Source organism: Benincasa hispida, chromosome 4 (assembly GCF_009727055.1).
Source record: "Benincasa hispida cultivar B227 chromosome 4, ASM972705v1, whole genome shotgun sequence".
In the NCBI taxonomy this organism is placed as follows: Eukaryota; Viridiplantae; Streptophyta; class Magnoliopsida; order Cucurbitales; family Cucurbitaceae; genus Benincasa; species Benincasa hispida.
The window spans coordinates 42959821-42974786 of NC_052352.1; the positions used below are offsets into that span (position 1 = coordinate 42959821).

Genomic DNA, 14966 nt, shown 5'->3' on the forward strand with positions numbered 1-14966 from the left:
TATTCTTTGTCATATTAAAATATTTGAAAGTTTTGAAGTGTTCAAGACTTCCTTTTTGTCACATTGGTTTTACTTTTTCAGAGGAACAAAATTCCAAAATTCCATCAAATCAATAGCTGCACATTCCAATTTAAATTTTTTGCTTGGTGCCCAAGCTTGGTTTACTTAAAAAATACTTCTAGTCCTAAACTTGAATGAAAGTAACAATTTAGTTTATGAACTCAGTTTGTAACAATTTAATCTACGTATTTTCAATTTTGTAGAGATTTAGTCTTTTAATTTTAATATGTAATAATTTAATCCTTATTATTTCATATTTGTAGCAATTTTATCCCTATATTAAAAAAATCATCAAAATTAGATGTCAATCTTTATTATTATATTGAATAGATTTTGTAGTTTACTAAAAAAAAGCGAGTCTTAATTAGTTTATCAATTTATTTATTTAAGAAATATCATTAAATTTTAATACTAAGTTCTATAATAAAGACTAAGTTGTTACAAATTTTAAAATATAGAGATTAAATTGTTACATTGTAAAGTTTATAGACTAAATTGTTACTAAATTGAAAATATAATGATTAAATTATTACAAATTAAAGAGAGAAGAACAAACGGTAATTATACCGATTAAAATCTTTTTTTAGTAAACAATAACAAGAGAGAAAAACAAACAAAGTTATCTTTGGTGGGTGATCTTTAACGCCAAATTGTCAAGAATCGATGTTATGGAAGCCAGCTCATGAGTAGGTAAGTTACAAACTTACAACAACAATTAACATGAAGTCATGGATTAAACCACAGCGTAGCAATTTAAACCTTAAACTATAATTAAATTAATTTCAAGCCTCTTATTTTCACTTGATCTCAATAAAAATCACCTAATAGAATTATTCTTATCCCAAAATTTTATCAAAGTAGCAAATAAACTTGTCAGGTAATTCTTTCTTTTTGAGTATAGAAAAATAAAGGTAAACGTGAAAATGAAAACTACTTATATCAATTTTTTAAAAAAAGAAAAAAAAAACATTTTTTGTCGTTAAGTTTTGGGTTTAGTTTTCCTATGATCTCTAAGTTTCAAAATGTTATACATTTTACCCCTAGTTTTGAATTTGGTTTCAATTTAGTTCGTAAGTTTCAAAATGTTACCGTGAAATTTGAATTTTGTTTCAATTTGGTCTTTAGATTTCAAGATTTACACCTTTAACCTTGAGTTTTCATTAAATACTCATTTTAAGTCATTAGCGTTGATGTCTAGAATTAATTTAAAATAATTATGAAGTGAATTTTAAATTTAAATTTTAACAATGATGAAAAACAGTGAAACTTAATTAATTATAATTTTTTTCAATTAAGTAATAGACATTAATACTAAAGACAAAAAAAATGATTATTTAGTGAAAAATTGATATTAAAAGTGTAAATATTTTGAAACAAAATTTAAATCGCAAGGGTAAAATTGTTACATCCTAAAACTTCTAAATTAAAATCAAACTCAAAACTTAAGGATTTCTAATATTTTGAAACTTATGGATCAAATACAAACTAAATTCAAAACCTATAGATCAAAAAGGTATTTTTAAAAAAAATATATATTAGTATCCATTTGATTCTAGTAATTTCTTATGTTATTTTTTGTATGTGAATAACTCATATACAAAGTAATGTATTAATAGTTTAGAAATGAAATTTAACATTTAATTTAAATTGGTTCACTTATGAAAAATTTAGAATATTAATGAAAATAATTATTTTTCATAATATTAATAAGTTCAAGGATCTCCCATGTCTAGAAGTGTGAATGAATTTTTGTTTTAAAAAAGGGGAAGAATGAAGTGGTTAAACTTTTTCTGTTTTTGTAGATCATTATAATATTATACATATTCTTTCAAATTAATAATTCCCAAAAGTTTTAAAGTAATAATATAGTTGTTTCTTATTTTAATAGAAGATCATGATGTAGTGTGAATAATAGTTAAATCACTACTAAATATATTGATTCTTTTTTGCGTTTTGGAGATACCTTTAAAGTAGCTTTCTACCTTTTAGGGCTAAAATTTAATGAACACATGTTTCAAATATTGAGTTTTCATCTATAGCTATTTCCTTAGAATAAATGAAATAATGTGTGATGTTTCTTTTTATGAAAGTTTTAATTTTAGGATTGTTTTTATATATAGCAAAATGAGAAGATTTATTTACAAATATAGTAAAATGTCATTGTCTTAGACATCTATTAGTGTTTAGCACTGATAAATAGTGACATTTTGCTATATTTGAAGATATTTCCAGCATTTTTGTTATTTAAAACTATTATGTTTAATTTTATTTTAGTTTATATACCTTTAACAATAAACTACGAAATCTATGTTTAATACGAAAAAAGGAGATAATATTTAACTTATATTATTGTATACTCATAGACCAAAAAGGTTTAACTAAATACAGATATTCTTAAAACTACTTAGACTAACAAGACACCTCATGAAAATTTGGACACAAGACACGTTTTTTATATTCAGGGACTAAAAAAGTAATTTTAATTAGAATAAATGTTACCATTTTTATTTTATCAATGCTACATTCACTAAATAGTTTCAAAATAATTTATAAAAAAAAAAAAAGAAAACTAAATGCCAAGGATGTAAAAATATCGCAGTTAATATTAATATCAAAAAATCAATTCTACGTAAGTAAATCATCGATGGATATTTCTGTAAATATAAAAATAGAAAATATTTAAATTAATAAATAAGTTGTTTGTATTTTCAAAATAATTTATACATTCTGATACTAGATTGAAACCAATAGATAAGATTTTCTTTTTAAAAAAATACATATATTTAAAAAATATATATATATATATAGGAGATATCAATTTATTATTATATTTTAACCTAATTTTTTCACAAACAAAATATAATTCTTACATAAAATATTAACTGTTATGTAATTAAAATATTCAAAATCCAACCTCCAATGTATGTGACACACAACTCATTTAAAATAAATAAATAACCGCATCATCTTCCATACATTGTATATCCTTTCTTTTAAATAAATATAGCATTTATAATACATGTGCTCATTAATGAAATTACAAGCAAAGTATGGCAATATTCATCTATCTTAGGGATTATTATGAAAAAATAAAAGTATTTTATGGATCATTTCTATATATTATTATTATAATAATAATAATAATAACAATAATAATAATAATATCTCAAAATCATAATAATGTAATAAAGACATTCTCCTCACCTGGTCAGACTCAATCATACCATCTTATTTATCTAAAATATTATAAGTACATTCATTTAAACATATCCAAATTTAGTTTATTCCATATTATATTATATATTTTAAAAAGGGAAAAATTATCAATTAGTACAACAATACCCAAAAAGATTTGAGCAAATCAACATCAATAAAAAAAAAATACAAATCCAAATTGTGTTAAGCAAATTAAAATGTTTTAACCTAAATAGGACGTAACATGACGTCATGTAATTGTGTCATTCAATTATATCAAATTGAGTACTAATAATAATTAAATAAACAATAATTTATGAAAATGACTAAAATGAATATGATTTAATTGACATAAAGTTTATTATCTACTTTGAAGTTAGAGATTCGATTACTTTACCCTACGTACCCTGCAAAATAAAAATTGTGAAAATGCAATATTAAGTTTTGATGAAAAATAATTAAGACATTTTTTTAAAAAAAAAAAAATAATAGATTTACTTTAATTTAACCATGGGCACTAATAATAATATAAATGTTGTAGATAAGATTATAAATTTCTTTGTGGTTATTGTTTGTTAAACTCATAAATCATCGCTAAATTATTCTTAACCATTTAAAAAGTTTATTTGATGGATAATGTGAAAATTAACTAGAGAATCAATGAAAATAAAGTTATATTTCATGTTTTCAATTATGTATTTAGGAGTAGATTCACAAATTGAATCATAATTTAATCAAATTATTTTATAACGTGTTTGATATTTAGTTTATAATAAATTATTGTTAATTTATTTATGAATATGATTTATGTTTAAAAATATTATATAATTACTATTTTGTAATATTATATAGTTTATAATATATTACATAATACATATTATAATTTTTTTATAAAAAAAAATAATTGAGCTTATAACGTGACATGTTGTATTTTTTAAGGTTTTTTTAATCTTTATTCAATATAGTTGTACATTTTAAAATTTGAAATTTAAAATTTGTACACAATGACATAAAAATGTTGTTTGGATCAATAATCTGAAAACACTTTTTCAAAAATAAAATCTGAATTGTCTACCAAACATTTTCGAACTTAGTGAATCAAAATTTAAAACAAAATCCATATGTTCTAGTAAATTTTAAAAAGGTAATCGACTCAACATGGTAAAACTTATCACAAAGACAGCTTATTAGATTTGATTAATCGAAAGTTTTAAGAAGCTACGAGACGAAATTGAAATAAAACGATAATGTAAAAATCAAATTTAAAATTTAAAATTTAACATATGATGTCTTGTTAAATAGTTTGAAAATTTTATATTTGCTTGATTTTTTCTTAAATCTAACCGGTGCATTTTCTTGACTTATATGATAATTAAATATAGAGTTGGAGCATTTTGAATCGGTCTATAAATTTTTAAAATACTTTATTCGCAAAGAAAAAAAATACTAAATTAATTTTTTATTTGTGAAAGAAGATATTAAATTACTTTATATAAGTTTGATGGATGTCGCATTCATATTTAAGATATTATAGCGATACTAGTTTCATTTTATATTATATTATTATTTTTTCAAAGGTATTGAATTAATACGTTGAATGAAAAAATCAAATCTCTAAATTTGAAGTTGATAGTAAGTAATATGTCAGTCAAGCTATATAATTTTTACAAAATTTGAAAAAATATTTTTGTCAGATAAAATTAAAATACGACTGAATTATATATATATATATATATATATATATATATATAAACATCCTTAAAAACATCTCTACTTTTTTAAAAATGGTAATATTATTCTTAAATTTTTATAGAAATTTCGAAGTTATTTTGAGTACAAATTCATTAGAATTTCACATGTAAATCAAGATTTGAAATGATGTAGGGAAGATTCAAAATTTTTATTCTACATTATCACATACTATTCTTCCGTATTCCAATTTATGTCTCAAATTTGAAAGACTTTGTAGTGAAGATAGTTTTGAAACACTTATAAAATATTAAGAGAGATATTGTAAATTGTAAAAGTATAGAGGTCTTTTTTAAAAAAATAACGAAGTTAAGAGGTTAATTTTTATAATGGTTTTAAATATAATTTTTGTCTTTATATTTCGAAATTTGTTCAAATTTAATCCCTGCACTTTCTATTGTTCAATTTTAATGCTTATACTTTCAATATATCTTAAATTTAGTATTCTTTTTTTGAGAAGTAGAAATGGTTAGCCAAAGACTTCCGTCAAAGAAATGAATAGGGTCCCAAATAACGAGAGATATGTAAAAAACAGGTCCGATTACGCCTATTCCTAATCCTAGTCCTTACTACTAATTTATTCTTGATTTCTTTAAAACTTTTAGTCACCCATTAACATTTTTACTATAAATTTTGATAACATGTTCACATACTATATTTCTTTGTATAAAAATTATTGTTATTATTAGTTAACCAATCTTCGATGAATGACTAAATTTAAAAACAATATTTTAATTAAAATAATTTAGGGTTTGAAAAAACAAGAAAAAGAAGGGAAAAAAAAAAAAAAAGAAAGAAGGAATTTGTTAAATAATTTGAATTTGCAAATTGAACAACTGCCGAAGAGAGACACGCGGTGGTAATTTCTCCCAATAAAAGGGGCGTCCCCTAGGTTTTTCTTTTGCATCTCAAACCAATTTTCTCATCATCATCGCCATTTCTAAAAATTTCTTCAATTTCAGTCGCCATTTTTCTCTCTCTTTCGATCCTTCTTTCTCTCTCTCTAACCCTAATCTCTGTTCTTCCATTTTGAGTGGTTCAATTTAGATCTCCCCTTCAAATTTCTGGCGTTGATTTAGCCTAGTGGCTGAGTTTGGGGGAATTTCCATTTTGGAGTTTTCAATTTTGTGTTTGGTGAAAGGAAATTGATTGATTGATTGATTATCGATCGGTTTCATTTGGTTTCCTTCTCGTTGAATTGGGGAATTTCCCGATTAGGGTTTCTGGTTCGTGATATGTGAAAAAGGAGTTTCTTTGTGCGAGGATGCCAGCTACAGATTATCAGGGTTCGTCGGCTTCTTTTACCAACATTGGCCGCCCGGTTCAGAGTATTCGCCGAGATCAGCTTTACGCTATGGATGGTTCTCCGACGTCTCACGAGCAGGATCTTGATTCCTTTCAGAGACAAGTTGCTGACCGGTTTTTGGACCTTGCATCCGTCGGTCCTGAGGAGTTGCTTTCCCTATCATGGGTTCTGAAGCTTTTGAATTCCTTCTTGTGCTGTCAGGAGGAGTTTAAACTCGTTCTCATCAGCCATAAATCTCAAATCTCTAGACCCCCTTTGGATCGTTTGGTTGCTGATTATTCGGAGAGAAGCGTTAAGGCGCTTGATGTGTGTAATGCGATTCGTGATGGGATTGAGCAGCTCCGGCAATGGCAGAAGCTTTTGGAGATTGTTCTTAGTGCGTTGGATAATTGTAATCATCAGAAGCCTCTTGGAGAGGGTCAATTTCGTCGTGCCAAGAAGGCACTCATTGATTTGGCTATTTGTATGTTGGATGAGAAAGATTCGCATACCTCTGCTCTTGCCCATCGCAACCGTTCTTTCGGACGGAACAATGCCTCGAAGGATCCACGGTCATTGGGTCACTTTCGATCGCTCTCGTGGAGTGTTTCACGATCGTGGTCGGCGGCGAGACAGCTGCAATCGATTGGTAACAATTTAACGGCCCCTAAAGCGACTGAGCTTTTGACTACAAATGGGCTTGCAGTTCCTATCTTTACCATGAACATGGTGTTATTGTTTGTAATGTGGGCGCTGGTGGCGGCTATTCCTTGCCAGGATCGAGGCTTGCAGGTTCATTTCTCTTTGCCTCGAACTTTCCCATGGGCGGCTTCAATCCTTCAACTTCATGATCGAATTGTGGAGGAGTCCAAGAAGCGAGATCGAAGAAATTCCTGTGGGCTGTTAAAGGAGATTAATCAGATTGAAAAGTGCACGCGTCTCTTGAATGATTTTGCAGATTCAGCTCAGTTCCCATTGGCAGAGGAGAAAGAAGCAGAGCTGAGACAGAGAGTGCAAGAGCTAACCACAGTTTGTGATACTCTGAAGACTGGATTGGACTCACTGGAGCGGCTGGTGAGAGAAGTTTTTCACAGGATTGTTCGTAGCAGGACTGAAGGGCTTGACTCTTTGGGACGAGCGAATCACTCTGAATAGAATTGTTGGAGTTTCAGATCATGTTCTACTTTGGTTTTCATGGTTTCTTCTAGGAATAAGAGAGAACAGAGGATGAAAAATATGAAGACGAGAGTGTCAGTTACTAAATGGTGAGGGGACTCTTTGTATTTATTTACTCAGCGTATATTGTGTAAAGAAATTTGGATTTGAAAAGATTGGCATGGATCTTCTCCATCTGGTGGTCTTGGTAATGCCATATTGTTTTACAGTGCCATATTTATCAGCCCATGATTGACATGTATTGTTCATTGTTAGTTACACAGTCGTCTCTTGGTTCATGTTTTATACAATTGCTGCGAAAAATGACATTACTATCAAAAGTTTCATTTGTTTCTTTCGAAAATAGATTTGTGTTTTCTCGATGTTCTTTCTTCAGGATTTTGTGAGAGAGCTAATCAAAATGTTCATCTCCATTCATAGATAGGTTCTCTATAAAGTTCTTTCTATCCCATTGTAATGGTATTTCTTACTTATTTTGTGAGATGGGAACCTCTTCACTTCTCCTTCCCAATAAACATCCTTGGAAAGCATTATATCATCATTTCAGGTTTCTCCGAGCATTTCTTTCAATTCCCTCCTCCACTTTTGAAACAGTATGGTAAATCTGGATGATGTTTTGATATACTGAAAAGAAGGAATGAAATGTTAGTGTTACTATGGTTGTTCTCAAGAACCTAAAGGATAAAAAATTCAGTGGAACATATTGCGCAATTACTTTTTGAAAGGTGTCTTCTATCATGACTAGCCCCGCCCCTTTTGTCATAACTATTGTAATTTTCCTTCCTGTTAATATTATAAACTTGAAATTAGTGATTTAAAAACTGCTTGGTTCAAGCAGTTTTGTTTCTGACCAGATGAATGAATTTGTTTTTAGTTTATTTGAACTTCTTTGTTAAGCCGCTCCATAGGGTGGGAGAATCTATCTTGTGCACCATTCTGGTCTGTGGCTTCAAGGAAGAAGGATATGGTGGTCCAGGTTTTACACTTTGAAGTGACTGTCATGTTCCTTGTTCTGTGATCGTAAAAAATTGTTACCGACAGAATTGAAGGTCTTTGGGCGAAGCTTTGACAAATTAATTAGAATAATTGATCTTCTGATTATTTTATTACAGAGATTTGATATTGATTTGGTCTTCCACAGGATCTGCAAAGTTCGAGGAATGCTGACCCTTGAAGGAAAGAGAGAGAGTTTGACAACTTGGTCAGCATAATGGTAAGATTTATTCTTACACTTTTGGTCAAGTCTAAATTTGACTTAAAAAAATTATCATAACCAACTTATTTGGACTTTATCCTCTTTGGTTTGCAGAGTGGCATCTCTGCCGGGTTTGACTGTCTCCTTTCTCCACAACACTTTTTTTACAGTGCTAATCATAAAGTTAACTCCATACATTGCACCGAGAGTCTGAGACTAAAGAGTTTTTAGTGGCTTTGTTTGCCATCAAGGATGAGGTAAGGCCTTGTCTGCACACTACAGTTGGTAGTTGAAATTCATGTTTTTGTTCTTTTGTTGGGATCATGAAAGGCTGATTTTCCATTCCTTGTTTGGTTCTCCTGCTTTAGTCATGACGATTCTCTGTTTTGTTTAAGCATAACCCTCTTGGATTGATTTCACTTCTTCCATCTCTTTTCAGTCTCTCAAAATATTTTGGCCCCATTTGGTAATCATTTGAACTTTAGTTTTTAGTTTTCTAAAATTAAACTTATAAACACCTCTTCCACCTCTAAATTTCAATTTCTTGTTTTGTTATCTATCTTACTAATGTTTTCAAAAATCAAGCCAAACTTTGAAAACTAAAAACTAAGTAGTTTTTAAAAACTTGTTTTTGTTTTTGAAATTTGGCTAGGAATTCAACTTTTGTACATCATTGTAAGAAAATAAGATGAAATAGGCTTAATTTTCAAAAATCAAAAACAAAAAACGAAATAGTTACCAAACGGGACCTTTGTGTTTCTGTCTTTGCCTTGTTGTGCTTTGTGTTCCTAGTATGTATTGTGTGTACTGTATTTATTCATTTGATTTTTGTTGGTATTGGTCTTTGTAGTATGATCTTTCTTGATGAACCTCTTTTGAAAGAGTCATAAAAATTTATCAAATTCCACCAAGGAACCTCCTCTTGTAGAGTTTGACTTCTGTGCACTATATCTAAAAGTAAAACCTTCATCCGTTTTCTGTTGTTGTGCTGGTTGTTGGAATATATAATTGTTCTCGACTATTCCTTTTGAGAAATTCAACATTATATGGAATTCCACCTATGATTGGGGTCCTTCCCTAGTCCATCCTCTGGTAGAGTTTTGACTTCTACCATACACTGTAATCTAAACTTCACCCAATTTTTCTTAGTGTTGGTTTTTGTGGTATGGCTTTTCTGTAGGATGATCTCTTCTGATAAAAGTTGACATTGTTTTGAATCCCACTTAGGTCGCTCAATTTTGTAGAGTTTGGCATCTTGGGAATTCTGGTTTCTTCTTGTCCTTCTTGATTCTATCCTTTAGGGCATCCCTTACTATTCTATCCACAGTTGATGAACTGGCTTGGGGCCTACAAATCATGAGACAGGGTCCCATTCTTCATAATCTTTGATGTTAACTCTCTCTTTTCTATTAACCATTAGTTCATGATATTCTTTTCATGACAAAGGAAAGTAGAGCACCCACCAAAAATCAATATCCTTCAGCATGACAAGACACCTGTGATTTTATGTTCACAAATTCGACCATTCATTCAGAATCTTGAAAGATTCTTAGACCCAGAATTTAATGAACTTTGTATGTATCACGAGCCTACGGTTCCAACGTTTCACCATGGTGACCTACAATAAGTTCTCGCCAATAATCACGAACCAAAACGACCCCGTGAATGAAATAATGCTGAACGATGGGACTGAATCACAATCTAAGTTTCCTCCATAAATATTTGACTGGATTTTCCAACTTAAATGATATTCAGCCATATACAAATAGCATCTCCATGGATGAAGATATAATGGAGATTTGACCCTAGAGGAAATAAAGTGGCCATTTTAGCAGGTTGGGAAAAGATTGAGAATAATATTGGACTAGTGATTTTATTATCATTTCATTTATTTTTATGAGTAATTGAGTGTTGTAACTTTATAAATAATTTTCTTCATGAATTTGAATAATTAAAAAGTAGTATGCGTTGGAAAATATGGCCCCAAAAGAGTCTATCTTAGTACTAAAAGTAATCGATGAACTATCAAAAGGGGTCTAGTCATATATTTAATTTAAACCTTCTACTTTATAAAATATTCTTTGCTTTTAGATTATTATTCGTTGGCTTAGAACTAGAAAAATCTCATGTTATATTCCATTCGTGAGGAACGGGAGAAATTAACCCGAAATCAACTCAGTAATCATCCTAATACTAAGCAGAAATTTACTCTACTCAGCATACTTGGGTGATTTAATTGGTTAAGGCATTGTAACTTCGATTGTATAGTCGAATTTAGAGGGAAAAAAAAAAGCAAAAAGCCCTCCAACATCTAGTAAATAAAACCTTAATCCATGGGAAAAAAAAGTTAAAACTCAACCTATGAAACATGACAAATACAGTTACATGATACGGATATGATCGAATACGGCGATTTGTCAATTTTTAAAAAACTAAGATACGGATATGTATAAGGATACGTCATTTTTTAACATATATATTTGTAAAAAACGAGGATACTAATACATTGAAGATAGATTTCTTTCTTTTAAAAAATTTCAGATATAGATAAGTTTAATATACAAGTTAATAACAATAGCACAAAATGAAATGTAAGCACTGAAATACAATAAAAAAAAAAAAAAAAAAAAAAAAAAAAGCAACATCTAAGATGTTGAAGTACAATAGTTAATAAAATGCAATAGAAAAGTGACTTGTATTACAAAAAAAGAAGAAGAATATTAGAGGGAGAAGTATGAAGATAAACGAAGAACTTCTTCATTGAATTATTGAAAATATCCAAATGGTTTATATTTTGGTGGACTTTGTGGGGACTCAAATGTAAAGAAGAAAATTAGATGATTCTAAGGTTTGGTTTTTTATTTATTTTTTTCCTTTTAGTTTTGGACTCAAATAGTGAGCTTTTTAAATAGGTTGTTTAGTTTTAGATTGGGAAAGATTAAATGAATTGTTTGTTTTTTTTTTTAAAAAAAAAAATACGTATAGAAATATGTTCAAATCGTGTATCATAGATATGTATTATTTGGAAATATCGATATCCGATACATGTCTGATATGAATTTTTTGCCTCACATGAAATATATGTACTCCATAGAACTCAACTAACCATGAAAAGTATTCAAACGAAGTGACAAATACAATTATGAATTTACAGAATTTAGACGTTTTCAAGCTAGATTTGTTTGTTTTATTTATTTATTTTTCTTTTTTTAAGTATTTGTCAATTTATTTCGGTGAAATTTACAAATGACTATCTTAATGCCACTACAAAGCTTTGGTTGATTTAAGGCATTCATTTTGAAGTTCTTCAAAATGCTTTAAATTTATTTGGTTCTTTCTTAAAACAAGAAAAAGTATTTGAACAACCTACCATCAACTATGTAACAATGTCATAAACGGGTTGCAACTCGAAACCGATCCAAATTCTAACATGGATACGAGTTAAGTTTATGGATTGGGTCGAGTTGGCTGTCTTTATAGATTGAAAAGATTCAAATTAGTTCAAAAATTTAAAATTCTAACATTTTTAAATCGAAAGTTTGAAGATAATATATATATTTTTCAAAGGAAGATAATTTTAATCCAGTTAAAAAAAAAAAAAAGCCTTTTAAATGGCAAAAGAAAAGGTCATATACAACCTGTTCCAATACCTTCCCCACCATATGGCCATATATTTATTATCTTAGTGGGAGGAGAGAGAAGACTTTATATGTAAAAGTTAGAACATCCAAATGCATTTGATTGATTGTATCTCATCATCAACCATTCTAAAACATTACCATCATCATTTTTCTACACAAAAATTGGCAAACCCTAAAATCTCTCTCTTTCTATTGAAATAGAAACAAGATTGAAATTAAAGCCAACTTAATTAGAAGAGGAAATGCCATGATTACCTGCATTTTGCATACCAAATCTTTGTATTAGTACTAAGAAATTTCAAATTCAATCATCACTCTTTCAATATCATCAATGTCAAATATAAATAAACACACCCATATGTTTCCTTTCCCTTTTTTTTTTTTGTCCTTCAATCAAGCATGTAAAAGCTCCTCACTTTTCACTTTTCTCTTTTTGACTTTTGCCCTCATAAACACTTTTCCCTTATAAAATATATGAACTTGGCTCACAAATCAAATTGTCTAGTATTTTTACACTTTTACTTCTGTCTACATCTTCATTTTGTTTTATTTTCTTCATCTCAATTAGATACAAAACCTTACTGCCATTAAAAATTTGAAAATGGGGATTTTAATTTAAATTCAGGTATTTAAATATAGAGTCATTTGATAACTATTTAATTTCTTTTATTATTGATTTATGAAAATTAAACTCAGAGACCCATGATAAATGAGGTTTTTGATATATTTTTATTTTCTTTTTTGAAATTTGACCAAAAATTTAAATATTTTATTAAAAAAATAAGAAATCCATAGAAAAAAAAAAAGTTGCAGGATTATAAACATAATTTTCAAAAATTAAAAACCAAAAATTTTGAAATTAGAACCAAACTCAAAATAACATTTTTAGCCTTTAAATAATAAAATGACATTAGCCCTATCAATTCTAGAGAGAGAAATTAAGAGAGAGAGACAGAAGGGTACTCTATGTGTTCCATGGTTTGAAGTTTGCAAAGGGCGAATAGTGGCCGTGTCCACCTCGCCGGTGGGAAGTGGAACCGCCGGATTACTGTTGATAAACGCCAAACCTCCTCCTTTCTCCGGCACCGTGAACGGCAAGCTTGCACTCGGCGGCAAGCTTGGCGGCGGACTCGGCGACGACGCCCCCTGCCGTGGGTGAAACGGCCAAGGGTATGCCGGAGTAGACGGCAGAACTCCGCCGGAAATCGGCGCCGGAGCCGCCATCGGAGGGTTCTGTGGAGAAAGGTGGGAACTTTGAGATGGGGGTGAAGCAGAGACCTTCACAGCAAGCTTTTGAGAGCCATTGCAAGAACTTTTAGAGCCATTGTTGAAGGAAAAGAAGAAAATGCCAAGCCTTGATGGATGCCACTGAAATTTTAAAGTTCAAAAACAGAGAAAAACTTATCAGAAACTCAAAACCCAGATGAAAAAATTGGGAAAGAAGAAATTTTTATACTAATTTCACTAACCCCACAACTAAAAATGAGTAGAAACACAAAACCCAGATAGGAATTTGGATGAAAATGACAAATTTCCACTAATTTAGTAAACCCCACAAAGAAAAAAGACAGAGGACATTAGCCATTTTATGAACAATCGAGTTCCTTTAACTCAACCGATTTAGACATATACACTTGATGAAGATGTTAGAAGTGGAGTACTCATTCATAAAAGTAAAGAGAAAAGAGAGAGATACCATAAATGAAGTGGAATTGGGTTTGGTGAGAAGAGTGGCATGAGTGTAATTGCAGAGATTGAAAGCCCTTTGATTATGGAAAATGAAGAGCTCATAATGAAACTTGTGCTTGAAAACTGAGAAGAAGAAGAAGAAAAAAAGCAACAAAGATTCAGTAAAGAGAGTAAATAATTATTAAAAGAAGACGATATAATTTAGTGGTTTTGAGTAGTTACTGATGGAATCTCCAATATGAACAGAGGGGTTTTTCCATTCTGAAACTCCATCAAGAACAATGGTAACAGAGGAGTAACAAAGTTGAAACAGAAAACACAACACAAGCATTAATAAATGGATCTTCATCTTCTTTAAGGAATGTTTTTCAAATTTTCAGTTGTTTTGAAGATGAGATGAAAAAGAAGAAGAAACTTGGAAGAATGAAAAGAGTTTTGAAAACAGAGAGAGAGGCAAGAGGTTGAAGTTGAAATGACAGAACAATTGTTGAGACTCTGCCATAGCAAAAGCTTTCAATGGATGACAGACAAAATATTGAAGAATGTGCACTTTTATGTTTTTTCTTTTTCTTTTTTTTTTTATACAGTAAAAGTTGTAATGATTTTGGTTTGTGGAAAAACTACCAAAGAAATTCCGAGCAGAAGAATAGAATATATATATATTATTTAGGATCGGAAAAAATACTTTGATTAAACTTTGTTAGTAATAACAATTTAGGTATGTTGATAATCATTTGTTTTTTCTTTTAAAATTAAGTTTATATGTATTATTTTGAGTTCGAAATTTCTTTATTTATTATCTACTTTTTATTAATGTTTTAAAAAAATAAATCAATTTTTGAAAACTAAAATATACAAATTTAAAAAAACTTATTTTTGTTTTTAAAATTTGACTAAGAATTCAATCATTATATTTAAGAAAGATGCAAATCATTATAAAAATCGAATCGAAATATGTTTAATTTTCAAAAACAAA

The 14966-nt window shown here is 29.3% G+C and overlaps 2 protein-coding genes across 6 annotated transcripts; one reads left to right on the forward strand and one right to left on the reverse strand.

Moving 5' to 3' along the window:
• Positions 1-5840: 5840 nt before the first annotated feature.
• LOC120075638 (UPF0496 protein 4-like) lies at positions 5841-10952 on the forward strand. 4 transcript variants are annotated; one of them, XM_039029218.1, is made up of 4 exons: positions 5841-7554; positions 8363-8514; positions 8607-8678; positions 8775-10952. In XM_039029218.1, exon 1 carries the CDS (start codon positions 6269-6271, stop codon positions 7442-7444), a length of 1176 nt encoding a protein of 391 aa, XP_038885146.1. In that variant the 5' UTR covers positions 5841-6268; the 3' UTR covers positions 7445-7554; positions 8363-8514; positions 8607-8678; positions 8775-10952. The 4 variants fall into 4 exon arrangements, with proteins under 4 accessions (XP_038885146.1, XP_038885147.1, XP_038885148.1 ...); XM_039029219.1 differs by having other exon boundaries at positions 8374-8514; XM_039029220.1 differs by lacking the exon at positions 8363-8514 and having other exon boundaries at positions 8775-8917; positions 9888-10952.
• Positions 10953-12405: 1453 nt separating this feature from the next.
• LOC120075305 (early nodulin-like protein 1) lies at positions 12406-14553 on the reverse strand. 2 transcript variants are annotated; one of them, XM_039028573.1, is made up of 4 exons: positions 14213-14549; positions 13998-14113; positions 13265-13669; positions 12406-12556 (listed from the first exon to the last, which is right to left on the reverse strand). In XM_039028573.1, exons 1-4 carry the CDS (start codon positions 14337-14339, stop codon positions 12491-12493), a joined length of 714 nt encoding a protein of 237 aa, XP_038884501.1. In that variant the 5' UTR covers positions 14340-14549; the 3' UTR covers positions 12406-12490. The 2 variants fall into 2 exon arrangements, with proteins under 2 accessions (XP_038884501.1, XP_038884500.1); XM_039028572.1 differs by lacking the exon at positions 12406-12556 and having other exon boundaries at positions 13099-13669; positions 14213-14553.
• Positions 14554-14966: the final 413 nt, after the last annotated feature.